The sequence below is a fragment of the Prunus mume genome, linkage group LG8, assembly GCF_029339155.1.
Source record: "Prunus mume cultivar Tortuosa linkage group LG8, ASM2933915v1, whole genome shotgun sequence".
Lineage (NCBI taxonomy): Eukaryota > Viridiplantae > Streptophyta > Magnoliopsida > Rosales > Rosaceae > Prunus > Prunus mume.
In genome coordinates this window covers 1,841,828-1,864,037 of record NC_142705.1, presented here as the reverse complement: position 1 = coordinate 1,864,037, position 22,210 = coordinate 1,841,828, and the positions used below count along the sequence as shown (strand labels likewise).

At 38.7% G+C, this 22,210-nt stretch overlaps 4 protein-coding genes across 5 annotated transcripts; 1 reads left to right on the top strand and 3 right to left on the bottom strand.

Annotated features, from left to right (window-relative positions):
* Positions 1-24: 24 nt before the first annotated feature.
* On the bottom strand, positions 25-3,920 carry LOC103341201 (uncharacterized). Its single transcript, XM_008244681.3, is given in 7 exon segments — positions 25-312; positions 422-532; positions 695-837; positions 1,533-1,703; positions 2,013-2,084; positions 2,086-3,021; positions 3,641-3,920. Coding segments are annotated over 7 exon segments (1,641 nt in total). The 5' UTR covers positions 3,764-3,920; the 3' UTR covers positions 25-227.
* Positions 3,921-10,517: 6,597 nt separating this feature from the next.
* G3PP5 (Major facilitator superfamily protein) lies at positions 10,518-13,998 on the top strand. 2 transcript variants are annotated; one of them, XM_089042475.1, is made up of 4 exons: positions 10,518-10,842; positions 11,019-11,748; positions 11,933-12,902; positions 13,229-13,998. In XM_089042475.1, exons 3-4 carry the CDS (start codon positions 11,936-11,938, stop codon positions 13,771-13,773), a joined length of 1,512 nt encoding a protein of 503 aa, XP_088898601.1. In that variant the 5' UTR covers positions 10,518-10,842; positions 11,019-11,748; positions 11,933-11,935; the 3' UTR covers positions 13,774-13,998. The 2 variants fall into 2 exon arrangements, with proteins under 2 accessions (XP_088898601.1, XP_088898600.1); XM_089042474.1 differs by having other exon boundaries at positions 10,519-10,842; positions 11,904-12,902.
* A 328-nt stretch (positions 13,999-14,326) lies between these two features.
* LOC103341203 (putative protein phosphatase 2C 27) lies at positions 14,327-17,960 on the bottom strand. Its single transcript, XM_008244684.3, has 4 exons — positions 17,378-17,960; positions 16,246-16,443; positions 15,775-15,986; positions 14,327-15,320 (listed from the first exon to the last, which is right to left on the bottom strand). The coding sequence occupies exons 1-4, from the start codon at positions 17,567-17,569 to the stop codon at positions 14,759-14,761; spliced, it is 1,164 nt and encodes a 387-aa protein (XP_008242906.2). The 5' UTR covers positions 17,570-17,960; the 3' UTR covers positions 14,327-14,758.
* A 2,000-nt stretch (positions 17,961-19,960) lies between these two features.
* On the bottom strand, positions 19,961-21,860 carry LOC103341204 (small ribosomal subunit protein uS17-like). The gene is made up of 6 exons (XM_008244686.3): positions 21,739-21,860; positions 21,577-21,617; positions 21,333-21,434; positions 20,694-20,838; positions 20,482-20,571; positions 19,961-20,366 (listed from the first exon to the last, which is right to left on the bottom strand). Exons 4-6 carry the CDS (start codon positions 20,750-20,752, stop codon positions 20,276-20,278), a joined length of 240 nt encoding a protein of 79 aa, XP_008242908.2. The 5' UTR covers positions 20,753-20,838; positions 21,333-21,434; positions 21,577-21,617; positions 21,739-21,860; the 3' UTR covers positions 19,961-20,275.
* Positions 21,861-22,210: the final 350 nt, after the last annotated feature.

The window sequence follows — 22,210 nt, the reverse complement described above, 5'->3', positions numbered from 1 at the left end:
GCCTTGATACAAATATCAAAGATGTGTTCGATAGATGCACATTCATACAATTATCTCATTTTCTGCATCTCTATGCAAGTACTACAAAGCCGCATCATGAGAAAACGATGCTACAATATTGTGGATCGTGGAAAATTCAGATACAAGTTAGCGTGGGAGGACAGATAACATGTCATTGTAAAAGTGAAGAACCATCATAACTATTTACATCATTATGTACAATTATATCAAACAGAAGATATCTCTGAGTTAGAGACGGAACAGTCAGTGATGATGCCCTCACGAACATCTCCTCGGCAAAGTGGACAAACGCTGTAAGAGGGAGGAAAGAGGCAGTAGGGAGAGAACAGAAAGACTTTCAGTATGAAACAAGGGAAATGAAGGACAATCATTAGAAAGTGGTGGGGGGCAATGACAATACCCGTGTATCTCTTTGAGCCACTTATCAACACATGACATGTGATACTCATGATGGCAAGGAAGAACTCGAATTTTGTCCCCTTCCTCATACTCAGCGAGGCATATGTAACACCTATCAATTATTAACTCACCATGATCAAACAAATGCATTATACTCACTGTTGATGAAATCAACAAATGCCGTGAAAAACTGAATCCCACAAATCAGAAAACACTCAGCAACACCAAACCCCCCAACCAAGAGAAAAATAGGCATAAATTAAATAAAACTTACTGTGCAACATCATCCCCAGACTTTAACGTGTCAACCTTTGTGTGACTCTTAAGAGGAAAAGAGTCGACGACAGATGCTGGGGCAGGGACTGAGACCATAGATAGTGAAAGTGACACAGGTTGGCGATGAATTTCATCCAAAACCTGCACGTCATACATTACAACAAAATTATGTTTAAAAAGTGATAGTGAATGATTGCATGCAGCTAAAAGCCATCAAAGAGGCCTCAAAATGAATAATATACCAAACTCAGACCTAAGTTTTAGCCCCAAAACAGGAGAAAATTACATAACTAGGTGATGCAGGGATAATTAACAGCCGCCCCAGGTAAAAAGTGAACAAAACAAAAGGCAATAAATTATTTTATAAATACCCTCCTCGCTCACATTATAACCACCAATGGTTCTTTTTACAAATCTGATCTACCAAACAAGATTCCAGGGGCCACTAGAGGATTTTATAAGGGAGTTTCACTATAACACCCAAAATGGAGGCTGAAATTATAAAAAAATCCAAGCACTATTTAAACATATAAACACACCCAAAACCTATCATTACACACACTCAAAACCCATTTATAAACACACCCACAAAGTTGACTTTGGGGTTGATTTTGGGTATATTTCTATGTTTAAATAGTGCTTGGGTTTTTTTATAAATACATGTCTAGGATTGGGTTTATTTATAAATTTGTAATTTTATAAATACCCTCCTCACTCACATTATAACCACCAATGGTTCTGTTTGAATTAGTATAGGTCAAGACCCAAGTAATTTTAGGACAATATGAGAAGACATAATCATGACAAGGAAAGAAAACTAAAACAGAGAACATTACCTCAAATAGAGCTTCAGCAAGCATGACTATTCTTGATATACTTGCCCGAGTACTAGACTCTTCAGTCAAGAACGAGCCACATGAGCACATGCCACGAGGGTGGATTCCTGTAGGACAAGAGGTATTACGCTGACCATTGTCATCAAGGCCAACACGAAGTCTTTCCCAGACCTACAAAGAAGAGTCATGCCGATGCAAATCAATAAAAGTCATTGAGAGAACCCAGAAAAAATAAGAGCTGTTACAATTCATAGATTCTTCTGCCCCATAAAAACATTTGGATATAACATTTAATGAAGGAAATATTAAAGTACCGTTGATGAACGACATGTGAGTAAACAAATAAATGAACATGCATATACTGTTGATACCCATAGGAGCCAAAAATCTCCCGAATGAATGGAACCAAAGAGTCCAAAAAGCCCTAATTTCATATCCAAGTTAAGCCACATAATAAACTTTTAATGTCTAAAAGATCACCTCGGATCTAGAATGCCGTCGTCGTTCATTTGAGTTGGGAATTCTATTGCCCTGGTAACCAGAATCAGCTCCGAATCCCATCATCAAAAAAATCACCACTCAAACCAAGTAGCCATCTGTCATGAAATCCTAGATCCTCAGTATCATCAGTAGATAAAAGAATGGTTGGAGAATCAACAAACCTTCTGGAACTGCGTCTTGAAAATGCATCCCAGAATAGTCGTCTGCCATTCCTTCTGGCCTCACGATTACTTGCATCAGCATTGCTTCTAGACAAAAGGTTGGAAGAAATACTCATGACATCAACATGAAGTATACTTCCATCTTCCTCACCTTGTTCCCTATTGGACACAAGGAATCCTAAACCAGAAGGTATTGCCTCTCGAAGGGAATCATTTCCAAGTGAGTGAAAAGACGATGGTGTTTCAGAAACACGAGCAGATTCCGTATCAGCATTAGAACTATGGGCAGCCATTACTTCAGCCACATGATTCTCAACAGACACTTCAGTAGAGCGGGAATTCCGAATCCCCTGTGGAGAGGAACTACTTGGTCGCATAACCTCAGGACAGGTCTGAGATACATTATTGTCTGCTGAATTACCAATGCCATTGACTGCATCCATATTAGAGGAACAATTCACAGAGACTGGGTCTGAAGATTGTTGTTCTTTAAACGAAGTACTAGCTGTAGTACTACTATCCCTACAAGATTCATCGTGACTATAATCGGCACTTACCTGATGAGGAGATATTAGTTCTTTGCTTTTGGACAAGCACTTCCCCTGGTTACTTGTATGAACACTGCTTAAACCATCTTCAAAATAAGTATTCTGACTGGTGGCAACAGTGCTCTCAGATGATGATCCAATTTCAATAATGGGGCAGGTGAACCGTGCCCCTGTACTGGAGACCAACGAAGTTCCCTCTGTGGAGTTCCGAACTTGATTAATATCCAGATTACGTTGCTCTGCATATTTCACAAGACACTCAGCTGTATGATCTTCCATCTGCGGGAAAAACACCTAAACAAATCAGTAATCTATAACTACAAAGTACAAAACTAATGCCACAAAATAATTAGAAATATAGCTTATATCTACTAACTGAATCATGAAATGTTTAAGGATTCAGGTAGAAAAGGCCATATTTAAACCCGGAACCCTCAATTAAATGACCCGATGAACTAAATCCCCAACTTCTTTTCAACAAGAGCATCACAACGATAATGGGGACAATATTCGCGTTTACAGGTAAATGATAAGTCAAAGAATAACTACGATATTACCGAGCACGGGGCCAACCTTCTGCATCACCTGGCCAAATCCCATATCATTTTTCTTCGATTGCAAATTGAATTTGAGGAAAATAAAAACCCAAAACAACTTATTTTAAAGAAAAATGCTTAAAAGGCTTTTAAACTTGCACTGGTTTGTTTCATGATTATGATGTAGGTATCTATATTTTGCACCAGATGATGAAATCCCAAATCATAAGAAAAACCAATAAAAATCGAATTTTGCATTCAAAAAGGTCAAAATGATGAGAAATCCAAAAATGGGTATTGAAAATTGAATTAAAGACATCAAATTTAGTGGACGACGATGAAGAAGAATACGCAGAAGGTACCTCGTAAGTAGAACGTGAGGAAGAGCCACCACAGACGAAAGAGGAGAGTACGGAACGATTGGTGGTGCGATTGACTCGGACCCGTGATGGGCGGGAGCCCAGTCGACTACTGCTCGAACCCATTTTAGAGATTAGAGAGAGAACGCTTGAGAGTTAAGAAGTGGGGGAGGAGGATGTTGTTGATGATAATTGAAGCACACCAGCAGAGATAGAGAGAGGCAGGGAGACTCAGAGGAAGCTTTCTTTCTTTATTTCAAATTCAATTATTTTGTGGACTTCCGTATCATTGCGGTAAAGACTTTTTTAATATTTCTTTTGCCGGAAAAAAGACTTTTAACTAGTAAATGTGCTCCTCTTCGCGTCAACATATTTTATTGTCTGGAAGAATTACGCTTACTTGTTTTTTAGTACAAGTAAGTAAATGTGGAAAAATTGGCTGAAAACCTGACATGAAATATTTGAGTCTGAAAATATTAAGGATCCACCAAACCAGTCATAGGTTTTTGGGTTCTTAGTATTGATTGGGCTCCCGAGCTTGGTTGGAATTGTAAACTGGGCCAAGCTTGATCCATCGAGTTTTTGGGCCTTGCTCGTCGAGTTTTGGCCCCAAGACATTTAAAATGAAAAAAAGAGAGGAATTTTCAAAGCCGAGTCATGGCATGCCATGTGCACAATAATAATTGAAGCATAGTACAGCTTGTGAGAGGTGGGGGTACGTGGTTTGTTTTTGGTCGAAGGGAGGGTTACGTGGTTGGTTGGAACTTGGAATATCCGAATATATATACGTCTGAATCTGAGAGGGGAGTCTGTGGATCTATGACAAATTGACAATGACATGATCGATTATGGCCATGTAATTTGTAATCAAGAATTGGGTGGAAGAAATAAAGTAGAAAAGTAGTTTGGGATATGACTGATCGATATGAAATTGGAATTGAATTGTAGGTAGGAAAAGGATCATGCATGAGACTAGTAGCTGATGAGGATGAAGGACACGTTTGCCCTCTACAGAAGAAGCACCATTCTGCCCTAGCTCAGCTTTAGCTTTTTATATAATTTATAGCCACGAACCTACTTCTTGTGTGTGCATAGGGAAAGAGCAAAAGCACTTTATTCACTGCTATAAAATCCAAATCCAATTCTTAATCTTAATCCAGCTTTATAGAGATCGAGAAATATGCCAGACCATCCACCACCACCGCAGGGGCACGGGCATGGTCCTCCAGGTCCTCCTGGTCCTCCTGGTCAACCTCCTCCTCCGGCGCAAGGCGGCCATGGCCCTCCTCCTCCTCAGCCAGGACCCCCTTCACCTCCCCATGGCCCTCCTGAACCACACAAGCCACATCCACATGATCCCCATCATGATCATTGCCACCACCACCACCACCCATGAATCTTCATCTATTATGTATGCATGCTAGCTATATATATAGCTTGCTAATTAGGCGTTGTAAGAATATTAATTATATATGTAATTTCTAGTTTTAACTAGCTTGCTCTCATCTCATCTCATGATCATGCATTGTAATGACATTATCGGCTCTAGCTAGCTAAGAAATCACTATCACTGTGTGTTTATGTACCAAAAAAAGGATGCTGATTATCCATCTGAAATAATAATGAGATGACTGATCTTGTGGGTTTTCCTTTCACTTTTGTTTGGTAATAACTGACAGTTTTTACTTTGTTTTACACCAAAATTCTTTTCCCAAGAAAGAACTTGCAAAGCAGAGCACCAAAAATGCTTGGCAAAGCCAAAAGGCCCGAGCTGCACCCAGGACGAAACTAACAAGGCAATCCACAGAGGACAGCATGATAATTATTCTTCTTTTATAATTTCATATTTGACTTCATAAATGAATATGTCTTAATTAACTACTGCTGCAAGCAAGTGAACAAAATAAGTGCATAACATGGTGGTGCTAAGCACTGCGGATCTAGTCAGGAGCCTGGTCCTGTAGTTTTCAAAGGCTTAGTAAATGGTGAAAATCCAAAGAAAATGTACAAAATACCTAAAAATGATGGCATTAAGTCACTTCATACTAAAATCATAAAATCTTTTCTTAATGTGTACTAATGATACTTCATAAGTTAATATTGCATTGGGTTTTTTTAAGAGGGTGAAGTGTACCCTACACACATTAATCACTAATACTAATGTACTTCTAAGCATTGGGTTTTTTTAAGAAAGTATTATTCGAAAATAATTTTAGACTTGAGAAATATCTTCCATATTCCCAAATAATGAAAACAAATGTCCAAATATAGATATCATACCAGTGAGTCAAAGAATTTCAAAAATGTAAGTCAAGCCAATATCAAATAATTTCTTTTAAAACTCTCATCATGGATCATTTGTTTCAAAATTTCAGATTCATCTCAATATCCTATTCCTAAAAATTATGGAAAAATATTAAATCAATTTATAATAATATAATATAACACTTATTATAATAATAAAAATTGGGGCCCCCTTGAATAAAGGTGACTGCCCCTGAGAAGGGCCGGGACTGGTGCTCACCCTAGATTCATTGAGTTTTTGAAGTATGAATATATATATATATATATATCGTCTCTTATGTGGGTGTTTGGATGTTATTACTGCACGAACGCTATTGTATTAATATTAGGCAAAAAATGTTAATTAAGACATCTAATTATGTCCAACAAAATCGACGAATATAGTGCTTCAATAAAATACTAAAATAACATTATTGTTTAATTGAGTGGTCAAATTCAGATCCACGTGATGTTATGCATAGATAATCTTTAAATGAAATTCAAATCCAAGTGATGTTATGCATAGATGATCTTTAAATAAATACCTAAAAAATAAACAATTAGGCTAATTAGGATAATTATTGAAATACAATGCGGGGTATGCCCTACAAAATATCCCTCAAATAAACTTATTTGAAAAATATCTTAACTGAAGCTTGGTGTATATATATCTCGCGAAGAAATTAGAATATGTACTTATAGTATATATATCATCCTAATTTTTGCGACCTATATAGAAAAGTTAAAGACGATGCAGGTACACGCAAATGACGTTGTGGTTAGTGGTGTTGTCCTATCCTAATTCAGAAGCTTTTATTTTCTAAAATAAAAGTGGGGCCGTTGGAGGTCGTTTTCCACTTCAAGTGGGTTTTGCCGACGCCGTTTGCAATTTCCTTAGACTTGTACTTTTCTCTTTAACATTATTACCAAACAATTTCTTTGTTTTATCTTGAAAAATATGTAATTAATAATAACACAGCATGGCCCTTTCTTTTCCTTTTATGGAGGAAAAATTACTAGATTGTTTTATCTTGAAAAAGATGTAATTACTAACAGGAAAAAAAAACAAATTTTATTTTGTCCTCTTTTTAAGTAGCTAGATGGATAGGATAGAATTATAACTAATTAATAGGAAAGATATTTATTTTTCATTTTTTATGTGACACCTATTTACGGTGATGAAAATCATCTAGCTAGTGAGGATGTGGACATTGCTTTGTGTTTGTACTGCCGACAATAAATATTGCATTATAAAAGCCACTGCTCTCTTCAACAATTCGCCACATCAACATTCAACCACTCGACAAGTAAGAATCAACACCAAGAGTAAGAGTCTCTCTGCAACTGCAACAACCAATTCAAGAAGATGCAACGCCCAGGAGGCGGCCCTCATGATCATGGCCATGGACATCCAGGCGGCGGTCCAGGAGGCCAAGGTGGCGGTCCTGGAGGCCAAGGAGGGGGTCCAGGAGGCCAAGGCGGAGGGGGTCCAGGAGGCCAAGGCGGTGGCGGTCCCAGGAGGCCAAGGCGGAGGAGGTCCAGGAGGCCATGGCGGTGGCGGTCCAGGAGGCCAAGGCGGAGGAGGTCCTGGAAGACAAGGTGGAGGCGGTCCAGGAGGCCAAGGTGGCGGTCCAGGGGGGCACGGTGGCCGCTGATAAGTTAACGATGATGGGCAACAAGACTTGTGGTGTACTACTAGCTAGTAGTACGTACTACATAGTCTATATATGATGATATAATTAAGTTGATGATGAGAATAATTAGCTGATAATGATAATGTTGTGTTTGTTATTAATTAGTAATGTTTTTCTAGTTAGTTTTGCTAATCATGTTGGGTGAGATCCTTCCCTTCCCCGGACATCTCCAGTAGCTCAGTTTCAGCTGGCTGGAGAAGAGGAGGGCGGTTTATGTAATACTACTGTATGATACATGCATATAACAATAAAATGAAGAGCACCACTTTATTATGATATGTTGCCCTTCTATTTGTTTTGGTGCTTTATATTTGTGTGTGTGTGTGAGTGAGAATGAGTCCGAATGGCCGAATGTCCAAATGTTAACAAGAGTACACCATTGTAAACGTAGATAAAAATAAGAAAGGATGTTAAAAAATATATAACGTCTACACAATAATAATGTTTGAATGTCCGTAAATAAGAATTTCCATATATATATATATAGTTCCAAGAAAATGAAAGATATATATTGTCCTAATTTGAAATTTGATAAAAACAAACAAAAAGCTTCGCGTGATACACATGTAACATGTTTCAGATGGAGAGTAAATGTTCTTGTAATAATTTCTGTATTCATTCCGGAGAAAAAAAAAAAAACTTAATTTATTTTGTCCTCTTTAGTCATTTTATAGTAGCTAGATGGATAAGATAGAAAATATCGTTTATACGTGGCACCTATTTACGATGATGAAAAGCATCTAGCTAGCTACCATGTGAACGTTGCTTTGTACCGACAATAATATTGCATTATAAAATCCAACAGCTTTCTTCAACAATTCGCCACATCAACATTCCACAACTCACTCGACAAGCAAGAATCAACTCCAAAATAGTCTCTCCGCAACTGCACTGCAACAACCAATTGAAGATGCACCGCCCCGGCCATCATGATCATGGCCATGGACCAGGCGGCGGTCCAGGAGGACCAGGTGGACCAGGCGGCGGTCCAGGAGGTCCAGGAGGCGGCGGTCCAGGAGGTCCAGGAGGCGGTGGTCCAGGAGGTCCGGGCGGCGGTTGGGGAGGTCCAGGAGGTCCTGGTGGCGGTTGGGGAGGTCCAGGAGGCGGTGGTCCAGGAGGTCCGGGCGGCGGTTGGGGAGGTCCAGGAGGCGGTGGTCCAGGAGGACCGGGCGGCGGTTGGGGAGGCCCAGGCGGCGGTGGTCCCGGAGGCCCAGGAGGCGGTGGTCCCGGAGGCCCAGGCGGCGGTGGTCCCGGAGGCCCAGGCGGCGGTGGTCCCGGAGGACCAGGCGGCGGTTGGGGAGGACCAGGAGGCGGTGGTCCAGGAGGACCAGGTGGCGGTGGTCCAGGAGGACCAGGTGGCGGTGGCCCAGGAGGACATGGCGGCGGCGGTCCAGGGGGACATGGTCGCTGCTAATGGGCAACAAGAATTGTGGTGTACTAGCTAGTAGCACGTAGCCTATATATGATGATATAATTAAGTTGATGATGAGCGTAATTAGCTAATAATGATGATGTTGTGCTTGTTATTAATTTCTAGTTAGTTTTGGTAATCATGTTGGGTGAGATCCTTCCATTCCCCGGCCATCTCCAGTAGCTCAGTTCAGCTAGCTGGAGAAGATAAGGGCGGTTCATGTCATACTAGTTGTACTGTATGATGCACGTAATATATAACAATAAAATGAAGAGCACCACTTTAATATGATATGATTATGTTGCCCTTCTAATTCTTTATATTTGCGCGTGTGAGCCAGTGAGACAGTAAGATAGTAAGAGTGAGATTTCTCTTTTATTATATATTACCTACATAGTTATGTATATATTACCTATATATATACATTTAAAAAGGCTATTTGATTTAGGGTGATGTTAAACGAATCGTAAAATTAACTGAATACACCTTAATATTTAAATTAAAATATAAAGTTAATTAAGAATATCTTATTTAACTATTAAAAATATTTATGATATACCTTAATACACTATATCACACAACATCAAACTCATTTGAGAGCTAGCGGCTGCATTTCTCTGTCACACAAACTCGGTGATATAAAGATATCAAGGGGGGATTTCCTGTGATCGTGATAGAGAAATTTTTATGTTACTCTTTTAAGGTTGCTAAATTCGTTAGAGAGAAGCAGGGTGTATTTGGACTGATATGATCAGATTACCAGTGCAAGTTTCAGCTGATATTAAAGCTTTGCGGTTTCGGCTTAACTAGCCTTTGATTAAAGGGCCTTCTACAGCTTCTTTTTCATTTTTCTGATTTGTAATAATTTTGTGAAGGACATGGCGTAATTAATTAGCTAACTCTTGATTGGGTTTGAATGAGTCGTAGTGAAGCCAAGTTATATTGTTTTCTCTTTTGAGTCTGGCTTTTCTGGTCAGGAGGCTTTGAAGTTGATACTGGTGTTAGGTGACTTGCCGATGGTTCTTTGATTCATCAGTCGATCAAATTTTCAGATGAAGCAAATTGTTACCAAAGCTTCTTCTATTACCCAAAAAGCAAAGAAAGGTTTGGAAACTGACACAATGGTAATGGTAGAGTGTACTTATTAAAATTACATTTGTTTCACAATCAATATATTTTTTTTGGTCATTTTATATTAGAGTAAATTAGTCATTCAATAAATAGTTTGGTAGTAGAGTGTACTCAGTTAATTTTAGGGTTCGTTTAACAGTACCCTTGATTCATTGGCGCGTTTAGATTACAAATTTTGAGGAAATTAAGGTCAAATGTTATAGCAAAGAAGATATATATATATATATATTGAGGTGAAGATGAAGAGTGGCATGAAGAACCAGTTTGTTGTGAATCAAGATTCAAATAGTTGCCATCAGAACTTTTATGTGATACTTTTCAAATTATGATCACCTAAAAGCCGTTGTCCATATGTAGAATGCAGAGCCATTGGAGAGAGGACTTGCGGAGGACATTGAGAATGGTGTTGTAAGCATTGATTGGTCTCGGAAGGATATAGGCAATGTCTTCCAGACTAGATATGAGTGGGATGTTCTAGCTGCACGGTCCATATGGGCACTTGGCCCTGATAAGCAGGTAATTCACCCAAGGACAGGCTTTTTGCCTATCAGTCGTCTTTGATCACTGGGCTATAGTTCCGCGGGATCCTCTTGACAAGAGTACCGTTCTGCGACCCCTGGAACCTGCCCCATATTCAACACCTATATATAGCCCATGAGTTCATGGTGAAAACCAGACGCAGGAAGGTAAAAGCATTCCGTCATCTGTCCCTCTCTCTCTTGGAATCTTTCTGGCATTGTTTGAGGAATGCTAAATTTTTCCCATAATATGCACTGTTGCAATTGGAAATTCACGAAATGCGGAAGAAAGCCATATCTAGGCTTAAATTTGCTCATCTTCTTCATTTTGTTGAAAATGGCAGGGAATGAGTGAGGATGTATGCATCAACAAATTTTTCGAGGAGGCCATGATGGTGGAACTGGCTCAGCAAGCTATAACTGTGACTCTTGTATCCATTGTTTTTTGGTATCCTCCTAATTCCATCTGCTGCTGCTTGCTAATTTTTTTCACTTTAGAATTCAACTGAGAATGCCACTGCCACGTTGACATCACACACAGACGGATGCTCTTGCTGCTGTAAATGCCAATGAGATCCATTTCTGCGTTACGCCGCACCTTCCAAAAGTATAATTAAACCAAATATTGTCCTCAATGGGCAATTATTTTCAGATACGACAAACGACCATATGGCCAATTCGCAAATATTCCAAAATACATAATGTCGTTTCTGCCCCGCTAGATTTTATAACAATTTTACAACCATCACGCGTGCGTTATTTAACTTACAACTTTATTTACTTTTTACGTTTGCACGTGTGGTTCACACGTGTTTGAAAGTCAAAGCACAACCACTCCCCTAACCCTCTCTTTCCGTCTCTCCAAAATTCTTCCCCCCCTCCCTCTGAAACTCTCCAGTCTCTCAGCATCTCAACAGCGATGGTGAAGACGAGAAAATTAAAGAGCTTATCAGAGCTCTGGTGGAAGACTTAGATATTGGATCTCACGAAGCCAATCCTGTAGCTTCGTCGTCACCTTCTTCCCCTCTGCTTACGACCCTCCGCCTCAATCAGAGATTGATAGGAAAAGATCAGGTAAAACATTAGGGTTTTTTACATTTTTCCTTCTGTTTTTTTCAGTCGGTGAATTCTCTGTGCAACTAAACACTGCAACATTTTGGATCCACCATCTTTCTCTGTAATTATAGTTACGGTATATCTGAGCATTCTGTGTAGCTTTTTGTGTGTAGTACTAATTGCAAAATATTGAGTTCAACAGACAATGCAATCCAAAACCTCAAGCCTAGCTCCAGCTCTCAACTATTTCCCAACCCTCAAACCCCCACACAAAACTCTAGCTTTCCACCGATTTTCAGTCCTCATCATCACCTTCCTTGCCTATGCGTCGTTTCATGCCTCTAGAAAGCCCCCAAGCATTGTCAAGAGCGTGCTTGGACCCACAATTCAGTCCAATTCCAGCTCAGCCGATACAGGGTGGGATCCCTTTAATGGTCCCCATGGTGCGCACAGGCTAGGAGAGCTTGATCTTGCATTTCTTTCTGCGTATTCGATTGGAATGTACTTTGCAGGGCATGTCGGGGATCGGATTGATTTGAGGTTGTTTCTCGTGTTTGGGATGATGTGTAGTGGCATTTTAACAATATTCTTTGGGTTAGGATATTGGTTTGGTGTTCATTTGTTGGGGTACTTTATGGCTGTTCAAGTACTTTGTGGGTTAGTTCAGTCAATTGGGTGGCCTTGTGTGGTAGCAGTAGTGGGAAACTGGTTTGAGAAAGAAAAGAGGGGGTTGATCATGGGGGTCTGGAGTTCACATACCTCAGTTGGAAACATTATTGGTTCAGTTGTGGCGTCTGGGGTTTTGGAATTTGGATGGGGTTGGTCCTTTGTGGTGCCTGGGGTTTTGGTCATTTTGATCGGCATTTTAGTGTTTTTGTTTCTTCCCGTGAGTCCAGAACACTTGGGATTTGAGTCTTTGGTAAAGGAGATTCAGATGAATGTGGAAGTTAATGGCATAGAGAATTTGGAGGGAAAAGTGGAATCAGAGGAAGCAGGTCTTCTTGGAACAGAGAATGCAGATGTCGATACAGGTGCAGATTCTTTGGCTGCAATTGGCTTTTTAGAGGCATGGAGGTTACCGGGCGTGGCACCATTTGCTTTCTGCCTATTCTTTTCAAAGCTGGTGTCTTACACTTTCTTGTACTGGTTGCCCTTTTACATAAGGCACACAGGTACTTCCTCCAGTTAGATTTTTATATATGACTTTGAAATTGAATTGTTGGGATCATCTTATGATATCCCATTATGGTTGAACTGCTTCTTTGGATTTCATGTTTGAGTGTTTTTTTCAAATACACCATCATGGATTGTCATGAAAATGGCCGTCCTCATCGCAATTCACAAACAATCCAGAGCATTTAAAATTAGACACGTATTGCAGTTCTATACTCTTAACTGTAACAGCGCCTATGTTTGTATGTGTATGTCTTTAAAATCCAAAATTACCCTAGGAGGATTATCTTCTCCTATTCATCATAAATTTTGTTTCGCCTTGCAGCTGTTGCTGGTGTGCATTTGTCACACAAAACTGCTGGGAATCTTTCAGCCATATTTGATATTGGAGGAGTCTTCGGTGGAATTTTAGCTGGATTGATATCTGATATGATTGAAGCTCGAGCTGTAACATCAATTGCATTTTTGTTGCTTTCGGTTCCAGCCCTTGTTTTCTACCGGGTTTATGGAAGCCTATCTATGGTTGCCAACATTCTTTTGATGTTTCTTTCTGGATTGCTGGTGAATGGCCCATATTCACTAATTACCACAGCCGTTGCTGCTGATCTTGGTACCCAGACAGTGATCAGAGGAAATTCCCGTGCATTAGCTACTGTAACTGCAATTATAGATGGTACAGGTTCTGTTGGGGCGGCTCTTGGCCCACTTTTAGCTGGGTATATTTCTACCACCGGGTGGAACAATGTATTTCTTATGCTAATTTTTGCTATTTTCTGTGCAACTTTGTTTTTGATTCGCATTGCGAGAACGGAGATCAAAGGAAATTTGAATGAGGGAAAATGGTCTTTGTATAGCATAGGCACACAATGATTGAGATTTTCTCAAGGCATATCTTTTTTTTTTTTTTTTTTTGTCTTTCTTGTCATACCAGAAGAGTAGATTTCATTCAGAGAGAGGGGCTATTGGTGGGGTCATTTGTGTATGTTTGTATCTCATTGTTTTGTAGCTCATTCATTGTTCCCAGTTTGTTGGGTTTCTTACCTACGTACAGATACAGCTAATTAATAATAAAAATTCTTCGACGGTTTGGATCCATGTTTCTCGTCTCTTGCCTTCTTCCATCTCGAGTCCCAAATTCTTTTTGCTCATTGTATTGAATCAAATTGGTCTCATATTAGCGACAATTAATCAAGAAGCGTGTAATTAGCTGTTCCAGTATGTGAAATTCAAGTTGCAGGCAGCAGAGGCAGCCCATGAAGAAACAAACGTATGATGTTTTGAGCAGTCAAATAAAAAGCATTTCGCTGGCTTTTCTGGTTGCATAATACATTCAAAAACCAGTAGGATGATCAGAAAACTCCACAAAGGTCAACAATTCCGATCATCAAGGGCAAAGGAACTCACGCACAGTTTTATAACGAAGTGAACCTTAAACCTTGGACTTTGTATAACAATTATAAGTATTACAAGACATGGAAGGAGTTCTGACAAATAAATGTACACTACACATCTGCATATACCTTGAAAAACAAAGGTACAATAACAGAACAGCCTCGCCACAAAATCAGACCTGCCTGGCTACCTCAGTTATACAACACAAAATAAGATTTTAACTCCATTCTCTGCCAATAGGGCACAAGTGGTTATTCCAAAGCCTGGTGATACGAATGTCTTCTTTATCCTTCCATCTTCTCTGGAACAGATTGGAGCACCGGATATAGAACAAAGCAAAGTGGCAGTCCCTTTCTGGATGAATATATATACACATGCTGAACTCCCATCAATTTCTAAGTATTATTGCTACCGGTTCGAACCTTTGCCCAACAAGGGAACATAAACTAATAAACAAGTAATTCTATCCTTCTAAGAAGAATTTGATATTCTGAAGTCCTTCAGCAGAAATGCTTCGTCTGACTCTAGACCTCTCTACCACCACATGTGGAGGAGGCTCCAAGTGGAAACTCACCATAACTAGTGTCAAATTATCGCTTGCTCCACGCTTTATTGCCTCCTCTACTATTTCCTTGCAGCACAACTTCACATCATTGTGCTCTTGGAGTCTCCTTCGAGCAAAATCAACAGCATTTTGGCTGGTGAACATCTCCCATATTCCATCACTACCAATGATCAAAAACTCATCATCCTTGGTCAGTGTCATTAATTTAAGTTCTGGTTCAGCACTTAAGGGTCCTCCCCTTTCACCCCCACCCTTCATTCCTTCAAGATGCCAATCACCTAATGCACGGGTGACACCTAACTCACCATTTAGAAAACCATCATCAATATATCCACCCAAGGATTCAATCCGCATTCTTTCTTTTTTGCAGCAGGGCCTATGATCTTTTGACATTTCTACAGCCGCTCCACGTCGTGACAATACAGCCCGGCAATCTCCAGCATTTGCCACAAGCAAAGACCTGTCCAAAAGGATAAATTATTAGCTGAAGCAGACTAGTTGTCACACAAAAGGTCTGATAAAAACAAACTAAGCAGTCTCAAGAACGGGGCATGAGAATAGCCAAAAGTGCATAGATGTAAGATAATTAAATCAAATGGGGAGATATAGGATGTGGTCATTCTGAGCCATTATGATCAATTCAGTCTTCAATCTCACTAATCCCGAGTTGCGACCAAGATTTGGTCACACAACATCAGTTTTCTTTACTATTTTTATTTCTTGTTTTGCTCATGCAACAGACACAATTCATTCTTCAGCATGCCACCGCATGAATTAGCTGATTAGATTTTCTCTTATTCTTTCATCTGATGGCCAAGACTTGCAGTAATGATTATTTAAGACATTACTGTTGTAAGTCAACACCTTTATTACAGATGAGAGTCAACCTACACCGGATGAAAGAGTCCCCTTACCTCCCAAATATCATTGCAGTGAGTGCAGTTGTTCCAGAAGCACGGGAAGACTCAAGGGAGCACGTTTTTGCAAATGCAGCATCTGTCTCCATAAATGACCTTGTTATCACCTTTTCAAGTTCTAATGGAAAGTCAGCATCCTCAACAACTACTCTTGGCAAATTGTCACGAACAAATTGTGCTGCATCCTTTCCTCCATGGCCATCAAATACCTGTTTTTTTTTTAAATTGCCATTTACATCATCAAAATCTGATAAAATAAGGAGTCTGAATTGTTATGCATGAGCTTTCATTAAACTGTTGCAAGTACCCTTAAAGTTTCAAAATTTTGATTTAACTATTTAGAAATTGTCCAAAAAGACTTTCTTCATATTATCGTTCTCATTGTAACCAGGGTTTACAATGAAAACCTTGAGAAGTGTTGGGGATGCTTTGAATTGTTATACAACGGAAGAAGGTGAGAAAACTTACACCATAGAAGGAGATAGCTCCCTCACTGAGTACATTATAATCAAACATTTTAGCTAAGTCACCAATGCATATATGAGTATCCTGCATATCGGTTCGACCCCCAATATCAGACCACTCCCCTGACCGAAGGAAAGGGAAAAAGTTCAGCAGGCTCTGTTTTCTGTCTACAACCACTGTATCCTCACATATGCTTTCGAGCTAAAAGACCAACAACATGATGGAACTTGAATCAGAATGTGACGGATTGCAAGTTAACAGGTCAAGGAAACAGATTTTGGAAACTCAAGAAAGTAAATTAGGAAAAAAAATTTCCAAGTATAATATCAACACTCTCCTTGGAAAAAATGTTCTCCAACCAGAAAATGAAACTCAAATCAATCACAAAAGTTTACATTGCATCGAAACATCAACATCATCGGGTTTCCCACAAAATTGTGGGATATGAAAAACTGTATAATGTTGTGAAATATCAAAATCAGTCAACGCATAAAGAGTAACATAAAATGTAGTTCAAGACAAGGAACTCAAGGAGCAGATAATAAAAGAAGAGATCCACTACAACACAATCCAATCAAAACAAACGTTAGTCATCACCATCCGGCTGTACAGAGCACGATAAGGAAGTACATAATTTTTGTAAATGAATCACCTTCCGACAAGTGAAAGCAAAACACAGAATTGCAGCTTAGCTTACTAAATAGGAAAAACAATTTCCAAAACAACTGTTTCCCAAAATGAACTGCAAATTAGCGGAGCATGATTAAGAAAATAGGAATTCAAGCAGAAAACTTTCGTGCATGATGCAGTATAAACTAATGACAACAGTAAAATTTGGTATTCTAAGTAAAATTATTGAATACTGCAGAGATACAAAAATGAAATTGTAATCACGACAGGCCAAATGATTGAGAAAAACATAAAGAGCAACAACCGGACCACGACCAACTACACACAAATCCAACAGAAAGAAAAAAAAAAATCACAAAGAAAGACCGGCAAAGAAACTTTTGTCAATCATCATCACATAAGCAAACAAAGACCCAGAACTCAATTTCAACCGAATGATCCTAAAAAGTTACAAAATTGAGACAACCCCAATAAAGCTAAGCAGTCAAAGAAGAAGAAATTTTACTTGAAATGAGTTTAACATGGTTTTCTGAAGACTGGAGCTGATTAAAGGAGTTTCCTTGTCCATATTCTCCGTCTGGTTGTGCAAGATTTCACATTGCAAAGGCCACTGCTTGTTATTGTTGTTGGTATTGATGTTATTATTCTCCATATTCCCCATTTCTTGACCAAGCTGCTCTGCGTCTATCAAGCACATGCTTATGATGAAAATGATAATGGGTGTGCTCTTCTTAGTGCTCAGTTTCTTAGCGAGTTGCTGAGGGAATCGGAAAGTAGTAGAAGATGCAGAGAAAAAGAGAGATAAATTTGTGGTGAGAAGATTCTGAAAATATTTGAGTGGAATGAGGGCCTGTGTTTGTTGTAGTAGTATTCTGAGAGAGAGAGAGAGAGATTCCAGATTTTTCTGTGAAAGCGTGGCTGAAAATCAGTTTGTTTGCTTGCTGGGTTCTTTGATATTATTCTATCTTTTCCTCATTTTCAATATTGAAATGCAGATCCAAAAAATAAATAAAAAATTCCAAGTGGTTTCATTTGCTAAATAAAAAACTGTAATTCAATATTCAGATTATTTTTGGCAATTCAAAAATGCATTAACAAATATGTAAATTAAATTTGACTAAAATGAGAGGAATGAATGATTAATGAATACGGCATCTAAAAGAAACAAAAAGGTGTCCCATTTTATAACATATTTCTTAACCACTTAGAATTCATTAATGCGGTCTTTAGGTCAAAACATAAACCCTTTTTGACAAGATATTATTGGACTGGATGCGTTGCGCGTATCCGATCCACCATCTCACGGTCATATGCCTTTCTTTTTCTTTTCTTTTTTTGATGGACACATCTGCCTTTCTTTTTGGTCATACTGCCTTTCGTTTCACATTCGTTCACAATCACAACAGTGGAATTTATTTTTTAAGTGCAAAAAAAACACCAAACACCAATGACTGAGGTGTGCACTAATATTATAGGAAATTTCACTAAAACACCTAAAATGAAAGTTGAAATTATAAAAAAACTCAATACGCAAAATACTTTATAAATACATTCAAAATCCATCATTACACACAATCAAAACCCATTTATAATTACACACAGTCAAAATCCATTTATAAACACACCCAAAAAATATACAATTGTTGACTTTGAGGTTGATTTTGGGTGTGTTTTATGTTTAAATAATATTTAGATTTTTTTATAAATACATGTTTAAAATTGGATTTATTTATAAATTTGTAAATATTATATTGACATCCTTATTTAACAAGTAAAATCATTCAAGAAAGGTTTTGCTTGCCAGAATTAATAATTAAAAAAATCTGAAGATGGGGTTTCCAAGATATATGCTAGGTTTTGTTTCATTGCATCACCTCCATAAATAAAGCACATGACACATTATCTGCAAAACCATAATTTGTCTCAAGCCTAATTAATAACTTAAAAGAAAAGTTATATTTAGGAAGTTTGTTTTTGTTTAAATGGGGCAAATAATTGCTCCAAAAAGTTTGAAAGTGAATTAAATGATGATGCATGTAAGGAGGAGTATCTCGTTACACAATGGACAACGACATTATATTTTTACTTTTCATTTTGCTTTCCACTTTTCACTATGACAATATCTTCTTCATGTTCTTCATGTTCTTCGTGTTCTTTGTCTCCAAGGCAGCTGATATTGTTACGTTTTGCTTGCCCTTTGCCTCTTTCAACGGAGGTCTACAATACCATCCACTTCTCTGCCACTTGCCCACTAACACCATCTTTTTTACATTTTAAAATCAATTATTTTCACAACTCACTGCACTAGAGTCGTAATTTCCTCGTCAACTAATTATTATTATTATTATTTTTTTGTCATATTGGAGGAAAGAAACCCCGGGGAATCCACTACCACTTTGGTAGGAAGTTAGGAACCATTGGCAATTATTTTCAGCTTGCCTAAAAAAGCTTTATTATTTTTAAAAAATGGGGTTAGGTTTCCATGCTTTATTATTGGTCATACTCAAGCACTTTTTCCATGAGAAAGTCAATCAAGCAAAGCCAAAGAAAGGAGCTCTTTCTTCTTCTTCAGGAAACTTTTTTTATACTTAAAAAAAAGGAATCTTCCTCGTAGGCTGCTTGCTTACTCAACACCAAGCGAGACCAATACGTGGCCTGGTGCTCATCAGTGGGTGCATCCTGACGTGGCATAACCTTGTCCACCGGATATTATTAGTGCAGCTTGCGTTGGTGTTGCCCATCCTGCAAAGCCATTAACTTGGGTTGAGAGATACAGGCCTTACTATTTCTTGGGTTGGATTAGTGTGGTAGCTGGGTTGGCTTTATCGTACACAAGAATTTCATACCAACTTTGCTGCCCATACCATTTTATTTTTGGGCTTCCACAAGGACAACTTGGTACGCACTCAACTCGCACCATTAGCAAAACAAAATTAGCCATCATTTCAGTAGCCGGGGTGGTGCAGTACAAGCAGGCACACGGCAGACCCGGTGGTTGTGGTAACAGCTGCAACTACAATGACATAATTGCAATGTTCATCGGACTCCACGACAGAACTTATGCAATAAGAACTTGTGCCCAAGCATGTCCATCCAAAAAATAACTCATAACATTAGCATTTTCTAGCAAGGTGCAGTAGTCATTTCAACTCAAAAGGACACTATAGATGATGCAAATTATTAGCATCCTAGATTGGGAAACAGAAATGAAATATGCCTATTTTGATACCATGGGGATCTTCAAAACCACAAAATTTAACCATTACATCAAAAATCGATGGGGAGAAGAAGGTGGGTGAGAACAGGGGGAAGCTACTATATCTCCTCAAGTCTATAACATAATCAGCTTGCCAAAACCAAAAATGCCTTCAGCACCAGCCTACCACAAAAATAAGATACCAAATCAAATTCCAGTGAAAGCCTTCTTGCCAGCACCAGAAGATCCAGCAGGGGTCACCTTCAAGACATTGAACCTCTTAGTCTTGGACAATGGCCTGAACAATCGGAAAACAAAATCAACAAACAAACAGAAATGAGAGTGTTGCCCACAGGCCAAAGTATATTCATAACAAGGCAGTGAAGAGAAGAAGAGCTTGGAAGGCATATGACCTGCACTGTCCGATGGTAACATGATCCCCTTCTTTCACACGGAAGCACGGAGACACATGCGCAGGTATGTTCGAGTGTCTCTTCTCATACCTTAAGCAAGCAACAAAAAAGAAAAAGATTTCAGAACAACAAAAAACATGATGCCCTTTTTTTTCCCCAAAATGACAGCAGAAATTATATAGAAAGACAACACATGAATACAAGAATCATGCCTTTGGTATTTCTTGATGTAATGTAGATAATTCCGTCGAACAATGATTGTTTTGTTCATCTTAGCACTGTGGCAAGTGCCAGCCAAGATACGGCCCCTGATAGAAACATTTCCAGTGAATGGGCATTTCTTATCAATATAAGTCCCTGTAAGAAACAAAAATAAAATGTAGAGCATTCGTATCAGCAAATACCATAACATAATATTACAGCCAAAAAGAGACAATTGAAGAAGGCTCAATTTGAAGTATGAAATATAACCCAAACTTCAGAGATCAGAAAAAATAAGCAATGAATTTCTCTAATAGAAGTCATCCACACAAAACTGTCTCTAAGTTTACATAATTTTTCTAATCAAAAGGTAGTTATATACACTCATGAAAGTACATATCTTAAAGAATGCAAATCAAACTTAAAAACGGCAATGCAGCAATACTCAAAGGCCACTTCCCAATTAACCCACAAATTGAAGGCCTATCACTATCCACATGCATATGCAAATTTACAAATCAATCAGCCAAACTAAAACCCTTGTTCATTTTCATCACATTGCATAGCTTGAACGGTCCCCTACCCATATATAAACAAATGTAAGATAAATAAGTAGAGAGAGAGAGAGAGAGAGAGAGAGAGAGAGAGACCTTCAATGGCTTCCCTTGGGGGTCTTGAAACCAAGCCCAACGCTCTTCCAGAAACGGTTTCCACCCTTTCCAGGTCTCTTCCCCTTCCCAGATTTCTTCGAGCTAATTAATTACAACACAAATAGAAAAATGAATAACATAAAACCCAAAAGTAAAAGCATGATAGTGCAGAAAAATTAAACACAATCAAAACTTCATGGAAGATAAATATATTTTTTTAAATGAAGTTTCTTCGACTAGCTACCTGATGAACACTTTGGGCTGCTTCAGAAACGCCTTCTCAGTCTGAAACCAAATGTGTTATAAAAAATTAAAAAAAATGAAAGCACTGTTAAAATGAACCAAAGACCAAAGTTCTAGGATAGAATAAAAAGCAGCAAGATAGAGATAGAGATAGAGAACCGACCTGTTCGGCCATGATTGATTGATAGCTCTCAAGGAGTTGAGGGGTGGTCTTTCAGAGGAGGCGAATTAACGTTCGGTGCAACAAAACAAACGCTAACCCTAGTTTGCGCCACATGCGTCTTGTTGAAATAACCTCTATAACTTATAAGGGCGCCATTCGGGTGAGTTTGGCCTAATCTGGGCTGCTCTTTTATTTGGGCCAAGTTGGGCCGGATTTCATATGCGCCTCCAACTCCACGGGGCCTTGGTTTTCTGTTTTCTTCCTCAATAATTCCCAAAAGGCCTTTTATTGTTTTCCTTTCAATTTTTGGTGTAATTAGAAGGCTACCTAACCCACACATGCTTTTTGGTGTAGTTTTTTTTAACTAATCACCTCGATATGACGCACAATGATTAAAATTTGTAAAAGTAAATATGTTTAAAGCTTTCTTCATACTCATCTAAACGAAGTTTATTCATTACCAATTTATCAT